We start from the raw sequence: 14019 nt of genomic DNA, 5'->3' as shown, positions 1-14019 counted from the left end.
CCAATGCCTTACATAGACTGTGAAATTTCTAGACAGGCATATAGTGTTACTGTCTGGAACTTTCCATGAACCTCCTCAGGTTACCATACATATTAATATGAACACCACATTTAAAGAAAGGAAAATATGTTGTGCCTGGTGATTGCTGTTAATTGAATTCATCTGGGAATTTTAAATTCAAAAAAATGTAGCCCCATTTATGGCACATGAAGGTTTGAGCGGGTTGTGGCTTTTGCTTTTTGGGATGGGAAATCTCTTTTAAGGACAGTTTCTGTAGTGTGAAGTGTTAGGTTAGAGTCACCTGTAAAAATCATTAAGTTGCGGAACTAGTGAATGGGACAGTATGACACTGCACACTGCTGTGTTCCTCCAGAGGCAATCTGCCATTCACAGCTTCCTGCTCAGGAAAAGAAACTTCACATTCCTACAAAGATAGCCCTCGAGGGCTGGAGAGATGGCTCAGTGGTTAAGACCACACAGTGTCCTTGCAGAGGACTGGGGTTTGTTTCCAAGCAGCTACACGGTGATTCATAACTGTAATTCCAGTTCCAAGGGATTCAACACTCTCTTCCGGTGGGCAACACTCATGCGTGTGGTGTATTTACATACATGCAGGCAAAACTAAATTAAATTAAAAGTAAAGATACTGGTTGAGAGCCAGGTATGATGCATACCTTTAATGCAAGCCTTGGGAGTCAGAGGCAGGAGGGTGGCTTTAAGTTCCAAGCTGGGCTAACCATGGCTACATAGTGAAACCTTGTCTCAAATAAAAAAATAAATAAATGACCCACAGGAGGTCTCAGCAGTTAAAGGTGCTTACCACCAATGCCTAATGACCTGAGTTCAATCCCACAACTTATATAATGGAAAGAGAGAACTGATTTGCACATTGTTCTCTGACTTCCATGCACAGGGGCACACGCGTTTGCATGTGTGTGCACACGTACACACACACACACACACACACACACACACACACACACACACACACACTAAACCAATAAATGAATGTAATCATGTCTCCAGAACCTGACTTAATGTTTACCATGGTGAGCCAAGGTTGGATGGGTAGTTAAATGAAAAGCCTTGTGGGCATTGGAAACTAGATACCACTTTCTTGACACTTGATGTAACACTGTGACACTAGCCAGGCTCTACAGTGAAGTAGACACACTGCCTCTGTCACATTCTGTCCCTTCCAGGGAGCTTGTAAAGCCCCCAGTCTGTGTTCTACAGCCCTGTGAGACTAATAGGAGGCAAAAGAGGAGCCAGTGGAGCGCCCAACCTCAGATCTTCCTTCTGCCTTCTCACAGAGAAACTCAGTTCCCTCTCCTCCAAGGGCCTACACAAAAGCCAAGGAAAAAAGGAAATAACCCCCCACCCCCTGGCTTGTCTGTGCGGCTCCCCTCTAGCATCCTACCTCCTGGAGGCTATCTACCATACAAAGGGATTCAGATTATGCACCAGACAAGTGCCATGTTTATGTTCCCTGTCACCCGATGAACAAGTAAGTATCTCATCCGATGAACAAGTACCGTGTGGGCTTTTCAACCAAGGACCCAAGCTGGGCTACACACAGACACACAAGGCCAGGCACACCCAAGAAAGCTGGCACAAGTCACAAGTACCCAGCACAAGTACACAGGCAGCTGTCCTCTGCCCTAGGGACACTCTTAGCATCTTTGAGGTTTTGTGTTTTTACTCACCCACAACTCCTAGAACCACTATTTGCCTCAACAATACTCAAACCTGCTATAGGGCCCCCATTAAGGGCTGAACAGGATCAGGGGTACACAAGGCTTTATTTTGATTAGGGATGCCCTATGTAAAATGTGTGCCTGGGCCTCTATAATCTGAGCATCATTCTGGGGGGAGGGTAGAGTCAAGAGGATCAGTGAGAACTAAAGCCTTTCTGATTGACAGCCCTATGAATTTCATTGTCCTGCCCTTTCTAATCCCATGGCTTCCTCCCAGCTCTGTCCTACCAGACTCAAGCATAGGCTTCACTCAGGAATTCTCTAATGTTTTCCTTCTAGGAAGGCTACCCATGGTGTGTCATGGCTGCCTGGTTTGAGTTCTCTCTCTCTTTCTCTCTACCTCCCTCCTCCTCTCCCTCCCCCCTCTCTCTGTCTCTCTGCTTTACAAGCTGGTCCTGGGCCCAAGACATGACTCAGGCAGTACACCACTTGCCCTGTAAGCATGAAGACCTGAATTCTAAATGCTTGGTGTGATGACCATGCTTATAATCCAAGCACCAGGAAGCCATGTAGAAATTGGAGGCTTGCTGACCAGGCAGTCTGGCCTAATTTGTGAGCTCTAGGCCAGTGGGAGATCCTGCCTTATCTCTCTGTCCTTTCAGAACCAAGAGAAGATACGAAGCAGGAGCTGATAATTAGGAAACTGAGGTGCCCGGATTCATAGAGTGGCGATAAGCTTACACTTTGGGCTCTGTAGCCAGGACCCCTCCAGTTTACAGCAGAACCCATTCCATATTCCACCAGTCACACAGCCAACCAGCTTAAAAGGTGGTAGCCACTGTCACACAGCCAACCAGCCCCCCAGCCTGTGGTAAATTTCTACTTACTCCCCATATTTGAGCACTATGCCAAAACAAGCATAAAAGAAACAAAAAGAAAGTTCTGGTTGCCAACTAAAACACCACCACCATCCTGGTAACCCACCAGTTCAGCAGTGAGGTCAAAAGTGGGCACGGATCCTGGATGCCTTTGCCAGGGCTGTGGGAGGCATCTAGATGAAGACTGTCCTGCTGTCCCCACAAGGAAGTGCATTGCCTCTGGTGACCACATCCATGTGCAGGGAATTCTCTGGTCCTGAGGTTTGGTCAGTGACTCCCGGTGGTTCTCCCTGATTTGAGTACACATCATATCCCTGCCAACTTTAGGACTTCATAATCCTACAAAATCCAGCACACCTATGGGCTAAGCCACAGGCAAACTGTGGCACCAGTTATGGGGACCAAAGCCTGATGCCAGGAATGACAGGCAGCCTTCTTCACCTTCAGGCTACTGGCTCACAAACTACCTAGCTGGAGCTGGGGTTATAGAAGACATGGGCCATCCCATGGTCTCTGGACATTTTAGCTGCTGGGACATAGAATCTGTCACCAAAGGACCTTATATATTCCTCATACTTGTTCTGCTTTTGAATTTGAGTCACAAATCACAGTTGGATTCAATGGCCCTTGTTTCTGACCCAGGTATCTGAAGGTGTAGACTTCACTCAGACTGTATGGCCCTGTCAGAGATGGAGGAATGGGGCACACTGGCAGTGACAAGGCATGTCTGCTCTTGTCCCTCATGGCCTGTAGTTACAGAGGTGCAATACTTTGGGGCATGAAAAGAGAGACAGCAACTTACGTGGCTCCTTTTGCCTTCTTCATCCCCTACAGATGTAATGACTGTCTCAGAAAAGACCATCTGTCCAGTCTTGTTGTTGGTTGTCTACAGACAAACACAGGTGTAGTAAAAATGAAACAAGGAATTCTGGGAAAAATCTAAAGCTTATGTTTGTTTTTCACTTTCTGGTGTGGGAGACAGGATGCCCACTCCCCCTTCTGAGTTCTAATCACAGCACTGCCAGTGAGCAGAATCCCTGGAGATATTCAGACTCCATATCACCAGGTCACTGTGCAGAAGGAACAAAGTGATAGTGGATAGCAAAAAGCCACCTATTTAGTACTCAACACCAGCTATTTTTATCACTCTTGGGACTCATCACTTGGCACTCAGTGTCAAGATTCTTTTTGACAAAATTCCAGTCTGACCAGCGTGATGGCAGAGGCCTAAAATCACAACAGCACTTGGGCTGTGGAGGCAGAAAGATCAGGGGTTCAAGGTCATCCCTACCTATATACTGAGTTGGGAGCCAGACTGGGCTACATGAGACTCTTGTCTCAAAACAAAAACAAAAACAAAAACAAAAAACAAAAAACAAAACCAACTAGTCTGTGCATCTAGCCAAACAAATGTCTCCATAAGAGGCAAGAAGGTGAAAGTTCTGGCCACTCTCCCGGCTGCTGTTCTATAGAGGTATTCATTTCAGAAGATAGCCCTGAAGCACAAAGGAAACCTGCCCCTGAGTCAGCTTGTGGGCTGCCCTGATTCTTTCCTGAGAGGAGGTACCTCAAGCCACACCCGGCAAGGAATCAGGGCCACTCCTGCCTCCTCCAAGGCTGGGACTAAAGATGGATCTGGCCCAGGACCAGAAGAACTGTGTTTTCTGAGCTGTGACTCAGCTGCCAGCAACCATCTAGTCATTTCTCTTCTCTGATTCAGTTTTCTCACTTTGACACCATCTTTAAAGTCAGTGCCAGCTGTACTATCTCAAGAGTCTACTGCCAGAACCAAGAGAATGTGGCCCACTCTGCAGACAGGGATCGGCTTCTACTTCCTAGGCAGCGTGGGTTGAGCTTCACCACCCTGCTGTGCTCTGCTCTGCTCTATTTTTCTTCCCCCAAGGCCTTCAAGTGGTCCAGGCAGGCCTCAAAGTTACTATATAGCCAAGGTTGGCCTTAAACTCCTGATCCCCCTGCCTCCACTTCCAAGTGCTGGGGTTACAGACATGAGTTATCATTCCTGGTTCATGTTTTCTAATTTTTACCTAAATATTTCCTCCCTGTGAAGAGAAATTATGTCTTTTTTTCTTCTTGATTATAACTTTTTTATCAGTATCTTTTTTTTAATTATGCAGCCCTGTTGCAGGCCCTCTTGGTGCTTTTATTATCCCACCATGCATTTCTTCATCTCTAGGAAGAGAATATATGCAATATTTTTTAATATATTTCACTGCTATTGCATACCTGCCTCCTGAAGCGCTGCACAGGCTGTCACCCCACAGAACCCCTTGGGAACCTGTGCTAGTAACAGCTTTCCCTGTTGTCATTCCCCGTGGTGCACACCTTTAATCCCAGCACTCAGAGAAGGCAAGGCAGGTGGATCTCTGGGAGTTCAAGGCTGGCCTGGTCTACATAGTGAGAATCTATCCTTAAAAAGGGGGAGTCCCTTTTGTTTTCTAAGTCAGGGTCTCTCTCTCTCTCTCTCTCTCTCTCTCTCTCTCTCTCTCTCTCTCTCTCTCTCTCTGTTGTCCTGGCTGTCCTGTACTATAAACTGCTTCCACCTCCCAAGTGCTGGGAATGAAGATGTACTCCACCACACCCAGCCAAAGGTTCCCCTCCAAGTGAGATATGTCACTAATGAGTTGCTCCTACTGGAATAGTGAAGACCCATCTCCCATAAGGTCTCTTCTTCAACCTGACAGAGGCACACACGAAAACCCAAGAGGTGAGTTCCTCCTTCTCAGATACAAAAAAGCCTCAGCTTTATACACTGCCTAAAGTATAGAATCGAGTTAGCGCCTGATATGCACCTCTCCCCTTGAATAGCACCCTCCCTACTGATGTTTTTTTTTTTTTTTTTAATCTGCTTTCTATAACTCTCACTTACATTTGTGGCTTTATATCACATGTGTCAACAGGCCCCTTTCTCTCCAATGGGACTGCCCTGTAGGAAGGACATGGCTGCATTACAGCCCTTACCTTGTGAATTTCTTGGTGCATATGGACGGTGTTATTCCCGACCCTGGCATCTGTGTTGGTCTCGTTGTGATAGTTGGCAGGTAAACTTGACAGATTCACCTCAGAGGATGTTCTAGCAGCTGCTTCTTCCGCCTCCATCTATCAAATTAAACAAGTAAAATGGTTTCTTTCAGCTGTAACTGAGAGGAGAAATAAAGGGCCCCTTTCTCTTTCCCTCTTCTATAGGTGCAAAGATTGGTGATGGTGACAGACCATTGAGTGGCCATTAGACATGAGTTCCAAATGTTTTACATGGCCTTCAAGTCTCACAACCTCAGAAGGTAAAAACGCTGGTCAAGCAAGCCTAAAGACCCAAGTTTGATCCCCAGAACCAATGTTGGATATGGTGACCCCAAACTGCCATCCCAGTACTGCTACAAGGGTATGGGAGGCAGAGACAGGAGAATCATCCAGGAGCTCACAGAGCAGCAGCTGAGAAACTCTGCCCCAGCAAAGTGGAAGGAAAGAACCAATTTCTGAAAATGTGTTCTCTGATCTGCAACACATCTGCCATGGCACATACATGCATACACACATGTTATCCCCTCAAATGGTGCCCTTACCTCTTCTGGTTTTCAATCTGCATTCTATTGATCTTATTTACATTTGTGGCCTTGCATCACCCCTGTCAATCTTTTTTTTCCCCCTCTTAGTATCACAACCTCCTAGGAGATGCATGCTACTAATCCCATTTTTCAAATAGAGAAACTGAGGCTCACAGAGTCTAGAGAATTCCCAAGATGCTAGTGTAGGCTGGAGTTGAAATTTGAGCATGTTACCTTGCCCAGGCCTTGGTGGCCTAACCCAGAAGTCACATGCACTAAATTCCCATACAGCCAGCCAGCACCTTAGTCTCTCTCTGGCCATAGGAATGTGTTCATCATCGGAATCCCTCAAATGTTAATGTCCCTCAAGTGTTAATGTCTCCAGTGAGGGAGTGACAGGCTGGGGGAGAAGCACCCCACATTTCCTCCTTGTAAGAAAAGTCTGTTTGTGGGCTCTTGTGGGATTAAACCTCAAGTGACCAAGGCAGGGTCCTTCCCAGGGCCTCGCCTTTACTATTTTATTTTTTCCTTCCCACTTTGCTTTTAATTCTGCAAGAGTTTTCTGGGGTTTGTCCCCCAACTAAACATTTTTCTGTCAAATTCTTTTTGCAGGGTCTGGCGTATGTGGGGAGACCGAAACTCAGATAGATTGAATATCCTTCAGACAGGAGTCCCCTCCCCACACCATCTCTTGTTAGCCCTGGGTGGGATCTTCTATGGGATCAATAGATCAATAGATGGACCTACCCAGCCCCCTTAGTTCTGCAAATATTTATTAGTCCTTCTTTGGTGTTGGGGTTCTGAGGTTGTGCCTTCAAATCTGGTCCTGTGAAACAGCAGTCAGCACATTTTACACCCAGCTTTTCCTTCAGGATCTATCACATCTCCAGCCCTGGTGAGTAGGCAGGATGGCCATCCACAGCCACAGAGACAAAAAGGCAGGCCAGGTCATCAACCACAGAGCCTATCAGATGCTGTCTCTAGAAATTTCAAATGCAAGACCCAGTGGGAGTCCTGGCTGAGGGGTTGGGAGATTTCTAGTACTCCTACCAGGGCTGTTTTGATCCTGGAAAACAAATCCTCAAAAAGCATTTTCCTACTGAAAACTTTCTCTATCACTTTCTCTATCACCACTCCTTTCTTCCTCCTCTTCTTTCTTCTTTCTTTCTCTCTTTCTCTCTCTCTCTCTCTCTCTTTCTTTCTTTCTTTCTTTCTTTCTTTCTTCCTTTCCCCTTGTTTTGACAAGGTCTCATGTAGACTAGCCACAAATCTACTATGTGCCTGAGGCTGGCTTTTAACTCCCTGCCTCCACCTCCTAAGTGCTTCCATGAGCCACAACACCCTGCTCTCATTCCCTGACTACTATAACATCATTTTCCCACCTCCCCTGGCCATGAGGACCAAGCTGGTAAGCACAAAACACACTGAACTAGAAGAGAAGAAATCTGATGTGCACACACAGTTCATCTAACAGTTTTGGGTGCCTGCCTCTGTCACATTGTTGTGCTGACACTCTGAAGGAGGAATGCTGCTGCTTTATGGAACCATCACTGCTTCCTTGTAAAATTTTAGCCTTATTCGTGTGTATGGCCACTACACCTGGCACTGTGCACATTCAAATCAACCCCCATGGGGAAAATGTTGTTCACTCTCCTGTTAGAGGCAAAGAAAACAAGCCTGCCACAGGTCATCATATCAATTGGCAAATGGAAACACTTGAATTAAAATTTAGGTCTTTCTGATTTTAAATAGCATGCCTTTCATGAACCGTCCAAGATTCCTCTTCCTCAATGACTTACACATTTATGGGGAGAGTCTCACACAAACCAGTTTAAAGATGACTGTGGCCCCCATGTAATAGTGTCTACCAGTAGCTCAAGGGTCTAAAGAAGAAAGGGAGGAGGTTTCAGAAGAAGGAGGATGCAGGATTGGACTGGTCCCAAAGGATAAGAGCATTTGGATAGAGAGATTGAGAATGGTACAGAGTTCAGAAGCAAAGCTGCAGCATCCTGAACAAGCCAGCATGACATGATGTGAGCTGGAGCAGAAGGACCCTGCTGGGCATGGGAGGAAACTGAGGAAGGGATCAACAGACCCATCTAAAGAGCATCTCTAGTACATATGCTGGCCTGTTTTTCAAGCAGAGACATCACATCAAGGTCGTTTCTAGAGGTGGGACTCCACACATCAGTGAAGTTTTTGGATAACTAGGAAGATTCCTTTCTCCTTCACCTGACCTCAGTTAAGAATCCCTGCTCCAGGCAATTGGGAGCTGTAGAAAGTTCTATACTAGTTGGGAAATAATTTAGAGACCAGGTAAGAAGAAACCAGAGTCAGAGGACTGGCCAGAATCAAGTCTGGAAGAAGGAGCCATGTGGTGGCAAAGGCTTCATGTCAAGTCTAGAAGGACCAAGATGAGCACTGAATGAGACAACTAGCTGCCCCCAGCATCATCACAGGGCAGCATGGGGATGGGGTGGATGAGCCAGGGTTCTGGAATCAGAGAGGTGAGCTCAAGCCCCAGGTTTATCCCCAAAATATCCACATAATCTTGGGCAAGACTCCAGGCCCCTCTAAACCACAGTTTGGATGTGTGTTCAGTGAGGATGCTCCCCACTTTGTTCAGCAGGTACGAGAATTCAGGAACTCCCAACCTGATCATCAATATGGCACCTGTTTCAGGGTTAATAGACAACATGAGCTACTCTTCTTGTAGCATCCTGTAAGAAAGCAATTGGTGAAAAAGTCAGCTTGGGAGAAGCAGGGAGGAGGGGCAGGCAGCCAGTAGTGAGTGTCTGAAAAGCTCCCATTATAACCAAGTAGAGAAGAAAGAAAATAAACCAGGACTAGAGATAGGATGGGTGGGCAGGAAATGATATACTTTTTAGGAAAGGGACCTGGGTAGCAAAGAGTAAGTTTTAGCTGGGAACAGAAAAGCAAGGTACTAGAGAGGGTGTGTCCAGAAAAAGACTGTCTTAATGTTTTCTAAATTCCACTGGAATTGGAATTGTACAGTTTGGCTTCCAGATAGCTGGCAAGTCCCCAAATCTCCAAGCTACTGTTGGCTGAGCAGTCTCTCTCAAACCCCTTTCCCTCGCTGCCAGTGGTTGTATCAATGCAATGAGCTAAGGAATATTTAATGAAACCATAAACTAAAAGCATAGTTTATCATGGAATTTTCAACCACAGTGATTACTGCCACTAGCAAGAGAAACTGAAGCCTGAAGCAATAGTTGCTTCACAGCTGAAGAATGTGAATGCGGTTAAAAATGGCATTCACAACCCATCAAACTCACGTCTATTAAAAGAGCACAGTAGGAAAATTGAACAGATAAACCAGGCTTGGTATTGGGGCTCTGCCTAGGACTCTGTGAGGTGATAAGATCCCTCTAGAATAAACCAGCTACAGGCTGGGAGATGATACACGAGAAAGGCACTTGCCACCAAACCTGACGATCAGAGTTCAATCCCCAGGACCAACATGGTAGAAAGACAAAGCCATTCCCTAAATCATTCTCTGACCTCCACATGTATGCAGGGCACAGGCATTTACATACACACACACAAAACAAATTCATACATAAAATAAAGCATTCCAAATACAGCAGTTACAGATGTGGCAATGAGGGCAGGCAGGATGAAGCGACTTTATCCTTAACATACACTTCCTAATGACATGGAATACTAAAACAAGAAAACAGGACCATCTTAGATCCAAGCCATTGCAGAACTTGCTTTTTCTAAAGATAATCCTAGAAAATCAGTTACTTTGTCCCTTAAGAGACATCAACAGCTTGAGGCAGCTGGAAAAAATAAAATGCCAGGAAGTTACTTGAAAGCAGACTCACGATGCAACTATGTAAACATTAACTGCCTGTGACTGGGTTCTCCCTCATACCCTTGGATAGCAGCTAAGCAGCAAATGCCTGTGTTTATGACATTTAAGGGGCTTTCTGGGAGTTTCTTTAAAAAATGCCTGGTTAGTGAGATGGCTAGCCAGAGGGTAAAAGTGCTTGCTATACAAGCCTGACACCTAAGTTCAATCCCTGGAACCCCCCCACACACAATGCATATATAAAATAATAATAAAATAAAAGTTACTTTGAAAGAGCCAATAGCCATAATATACTAAAATCATACACTACTTTAAGACTGATTTTAATACTTTGCATTTTCCTTTTCTCTTCCTCCCCACCCCACTCCAGTTCTGGGGATCAAACTCAGAGCCTCAAGCATGCTTAGGCTGCCTTTGATCTCACTATGTAGCCTAAGCTGGCTTCAAAACCATGATCATTCTGCCTCAGCCTCCCAAGGACTGGGACAACTGGTATGCACCACATAGCCAGGTCACATTACCAACATTATCATGACAAAAAAAGATGGTTATTATTTCCTGAGTCCCAACAATCCCCCATAATCCTTACAATGACCTCATGAGGAAGATACTCGGTTTATATCTATTTGCTTTCCTTACACCAATATTTGACCAAGTAATTTGCTTTCTAGAATTTTCTCTTTGACCTAGAGGTGGCATTTTCTCCACTTCAGACCCTGAATCCCATCACTAATAAATGGCAGTGAGTGCTGGGAACTGAATGAGAAAAAGTTGGTCTCTACTGTCTATGAGAGTGCTCAGCCCTCCTTATCCTTTCTCCACCGCCCACAAGGTCACTCTAGGGAAAAGACCATTGACTTGGCTTGATGCTAAGCTCAATGTCTTGGGTTTTACAGCCAATCTACACAGCTCAGGCAGAGATATGTTAGGAAGGGGAGAGAGTGGCACTATGATAAAAATCTACTGTGGCGGGGCTGGAGAGATGGCTCAGAGGTTAAGAGCACTGGCTGCTCTTCCTGAGTTCAATTCCCAGCAACCACATGGTGGCTCACAACCATCCGTTATGAGATCTGGTGCCCTTTTCTGGTGTGCAGATATACATGGAAGTGGAATGTTGTATACATAATAAATAAATAAAATCTTTTAAAAAATCTACTGTGGCTATTTCCCATGGGTCTGATGGGGTCACAAACTGCACTGATGACTGTAGAGGCTAAGCAGGCCTCATCGAAAGCTGACATCAAAGAAGCCTGTTTTGAGCCTTCTGAAGTATGATGGGCATTTCCCAGTGAGCTGGTCTGTGTTCCTGAGAATCAATGTGTAGGAAGGAAAGTCCTACAGCCCAGGTAAGGACAGCAGAATCTCTGCCGTGGGCCAGAATGGTCAGAGGCTCCATGCAATCTGCAATTATAGGTTAGGGCATGCTGGAGTCCAGCTGACTCACCTCATCCTTCAATCACTTTTCATGCCAACTGTTCCATAAGCTCAGGAAGCCCACGGGTCTCGGTACCCAGGCCTGTCTGGTAGATATTCATATATGGTTGCTCATGTTACTGTGTCCCAATCCAGTGTTCCCTGCAAAGTCCTGGCTTGGGGAATGGAGGGGAAAATACACCCCAACTACACAAGGCTGAAGTGACAGCAACCTATCTCGGCAGACAAGGGCCATCATTTAAGACTGCTGGAGGGGGGTTACCACGATAGAGACAGTGGAGAGCCCAACCCAGTTGTCTGGTTCACTGGGATGGCTGGTTCCACTCCAGCCTGTCCTCAAATGCCAAGGGAGGCTAGTGGCACACTGATCAAGAAGCCCCAGGAAGTTTTCAACATGGTAGGTGCCCATCTTAGGGGGCAGAGCCGGGTGCCATCCATCCAAAGTATTGGCACCTGGGAGATGGGAAATCAAAGTGGGCCTCTCATCTGCCAGGTGGGAAGCATTATATCTAATTTTCACGGGAAGATGAGGTTGAGGACGCTAAATGATTGACCAAATTCACCTATTGTTGACTAGCAGAAAATCGGACACATGAGCTCCAAAACACACTGGGTGTAGGTGAAGTGGGGTTGCCTCCCACATCCTCATCCCCTACCTTCTGACCATCTCTGCGGCATGGACTTAGGACATTCTTCAGGCTTCCTTTTCCGCCCCTAAACAGACTGGCAACAGAGCTGAAGACTTATCTTTTTTTTTTTTTCTCCCGACTGGCATCCTGACTGTATTTTGGGGAAGATAGCACAGGCTCGATGCCCAAGGGACAAGTTAGAACTTGGAGCTTCCTGTAGCTGCCCCAGCCTCTGCAAAGCCATTGCGCTGGGACACCAGAGTGACTCCAACCTCAGCTCAGCCCCAATGGGGAAAGAAAGCCAGCTATACATCCCAAAACATCTGCAACACAGTGGCCCCAGCTCCCAGGAAGGATTCAGCTAAGACTCCCTCGGTAGACAGGGTTGGATCCAGACCTTTTGGCAGGCAGGTAGAACCAGTTGGGAGTAAGTATTGCCCAGCGCTGCACCCAGGGCACTCCATGTCGGCTGTCAGGCCCTTTCCAGCTCTGCACAAAGCCAGGTCTTTGGCCAGTGCTGTGACCATCGCTAGAAATATCGCCTCCCCCAGGCCCTGGTACTTCCCGAGCCAGGAGCCTTCGGGGCGCACCCACCTCCTCCACAGCGCTGCGCAGTTTGTGCTGCGTGTCTTCCATCAGCTCCTCCACCTCTCGGAACATCTCATTGAGCGTAGCTTCCTCCTGCGGGTAGCTGAGAGCCGGGCCCGGTTCCACTGGAGTCCAAGTCGCCGTCGGGGCAGGAGCTGGGGTGGTGGGGACAGCTGCTGCCAGCAGCAGACACAGCAAAATACCCCGGAGTTCCTGCATGTTTGCTCCGCGCTGGCCGCCGCCTGTGTGTCCCGGAACGCTATCAGAAACTGCAGGACCACCCCTCTTGCCCGCCCCGCCCCGCCCCACCGCTCTGCCCGCCCCCAGATGGAGCGAGATCCAGCCCCCTGCCAGCCGTAGCCCCTGCTGAGGACAGTGGGGCCCCGCAACCCGCTCCAGCCTGGATGCACTCTGCACCCCTCCAATTCTAGTACCTAGGGACAGCTCTGCTTGCCACACTGATGGAAATCCAGCTCCCGAATCAAGGAATCCAGGTCTCCTACGCTAACAGCAGACCCCACCCCATCCCACCCCTGGACCAGGGTCACCCTGGGCTACCGGTTCAAGTCCCGTCTGGTCCCTTCCTTTACTAGTTCACAGTGCAACTCTACTGATAAGACTCCTTGGTCCCCGACTCAGGCCCCAGCCTCTCCCTGCCCCCAGCAGAGCTCTCAGGTCAGACTCCTCTCTTTGGATCCAAATGCATGAAGTCTCCACCTCTATCTAGGAGAGACCTAGCTAGGCTATCCCCACGACGGTGACCACCGAGCACCCACCTCGAATGGACAAAGTTGAGTCGCAGGCTGGATCTGGTCACACCTGGCCGCGGAGCTGCCACAGAGCAGCCGGAGAAGAATCAGTACTGCTCGAGGCACGGATGCAGCAGCGCGGTACCCAGTGAGCCTGCAGTCTGCTCCACCCCCCTACACACACACACAACCCAACCCACCACGCCTCTGCCCTGCGGGAGGGGCATTCGCACAGCCAATCGCTCTCCCGGCCGCTAGAGACCTCACATTTGACTCTAAGTCCAGGGAGACCCACTCTGCGGAATCCATCCCCCGCTGCCTCCGCGATAGCCCAGGCTTCTGCCATCTCTGACAACCTTCTTGATTAGCGCCTTGCTGTCTAAGCCATCCTCTGCCTTAGATGCAGTCATAAAGGACGGACTCCCAGCCCCTCAGTCATCACAGGCTAGTCTAGACGGCCTCCAGCCAGGAAAATCCACTTTTGGCCCTGAGAATGGGTCAACAGAAAGTCAGTAAGTCCCTAGAGGGCGACATAGCAGAGTGACTAGGATCCACACCACCAGCCCAAGTCCTGCCAAACTAGAGTGGTTTGTATAGGCAAACTTTGTATGTGCACGCCCTACTTAATATGCACGATGCAAGAAGA

The 14019-nt window shown here is 47.6% G+C and overlaps 1 protein-coding gene across 2 annotated transcripts in view; it reads right to left on the bottom strand.

Annotated features, from left to right (window-relative positions):
- The window catches only part of Dkk3 (dickkopf WNT signaling pathway inhibitor 3), a 40710-nt gene extending 27157 nt beyond the window's left edge, over positions 1 to 13553 (bottom strand). Inside the window, exons 1-4 of one of the 2 annotated variants that reach the window (XM_027410094.2) lie at positions 13401 to 13552; positions 12631 to 12866; positions 5555 to 5692; positions 3378 to 3461 (exon numbers count right to left, since the gene is read on the bottom strand). In XM_027410094.2, coding sequence (XP_027265895.1) covers positions 3378 to 3461; positions 5555 to 5692; positions 12631 to 12843 — 435 coding nt within the window. In that variant the 5' untranslated portion in view covers positions 12844 to 12866; positions 13401 to 13552. Of the gene's footprint in view, positions 1 to 3377; positions 3462 to 5554; positions 5693 to 12630; positions 12867 to 13400 lie in introns of both variants that reach the window. The other variant, XM_027410095.2, reaches the window with a different exon arrangement.
- Positions 13554 to 14019: the final 466 nt, after the last annotated feature.

Source organism: Cricetulus griseus, chromosome 3 (genome assembly GCF_003668045.3).
Source record: "Cricetulus griseus strain 17A/GY chromosome 3, alternate assembly CriGri-PICRH-1.0, whole genome shotgun sequence".
In the NCBI taxonomy this organism is placed as follows: Eukaryota; Metazoa; Chordata; class Mammalia; order Rodentia; family Cricetidae; genus Cricetulus; species Cricetulus griseus.
The sequence above is the reverse complement of the archived record's forward strand: the minus strand, read 5'-3'. Positions and strand labels throughout refer to the sequence as shown.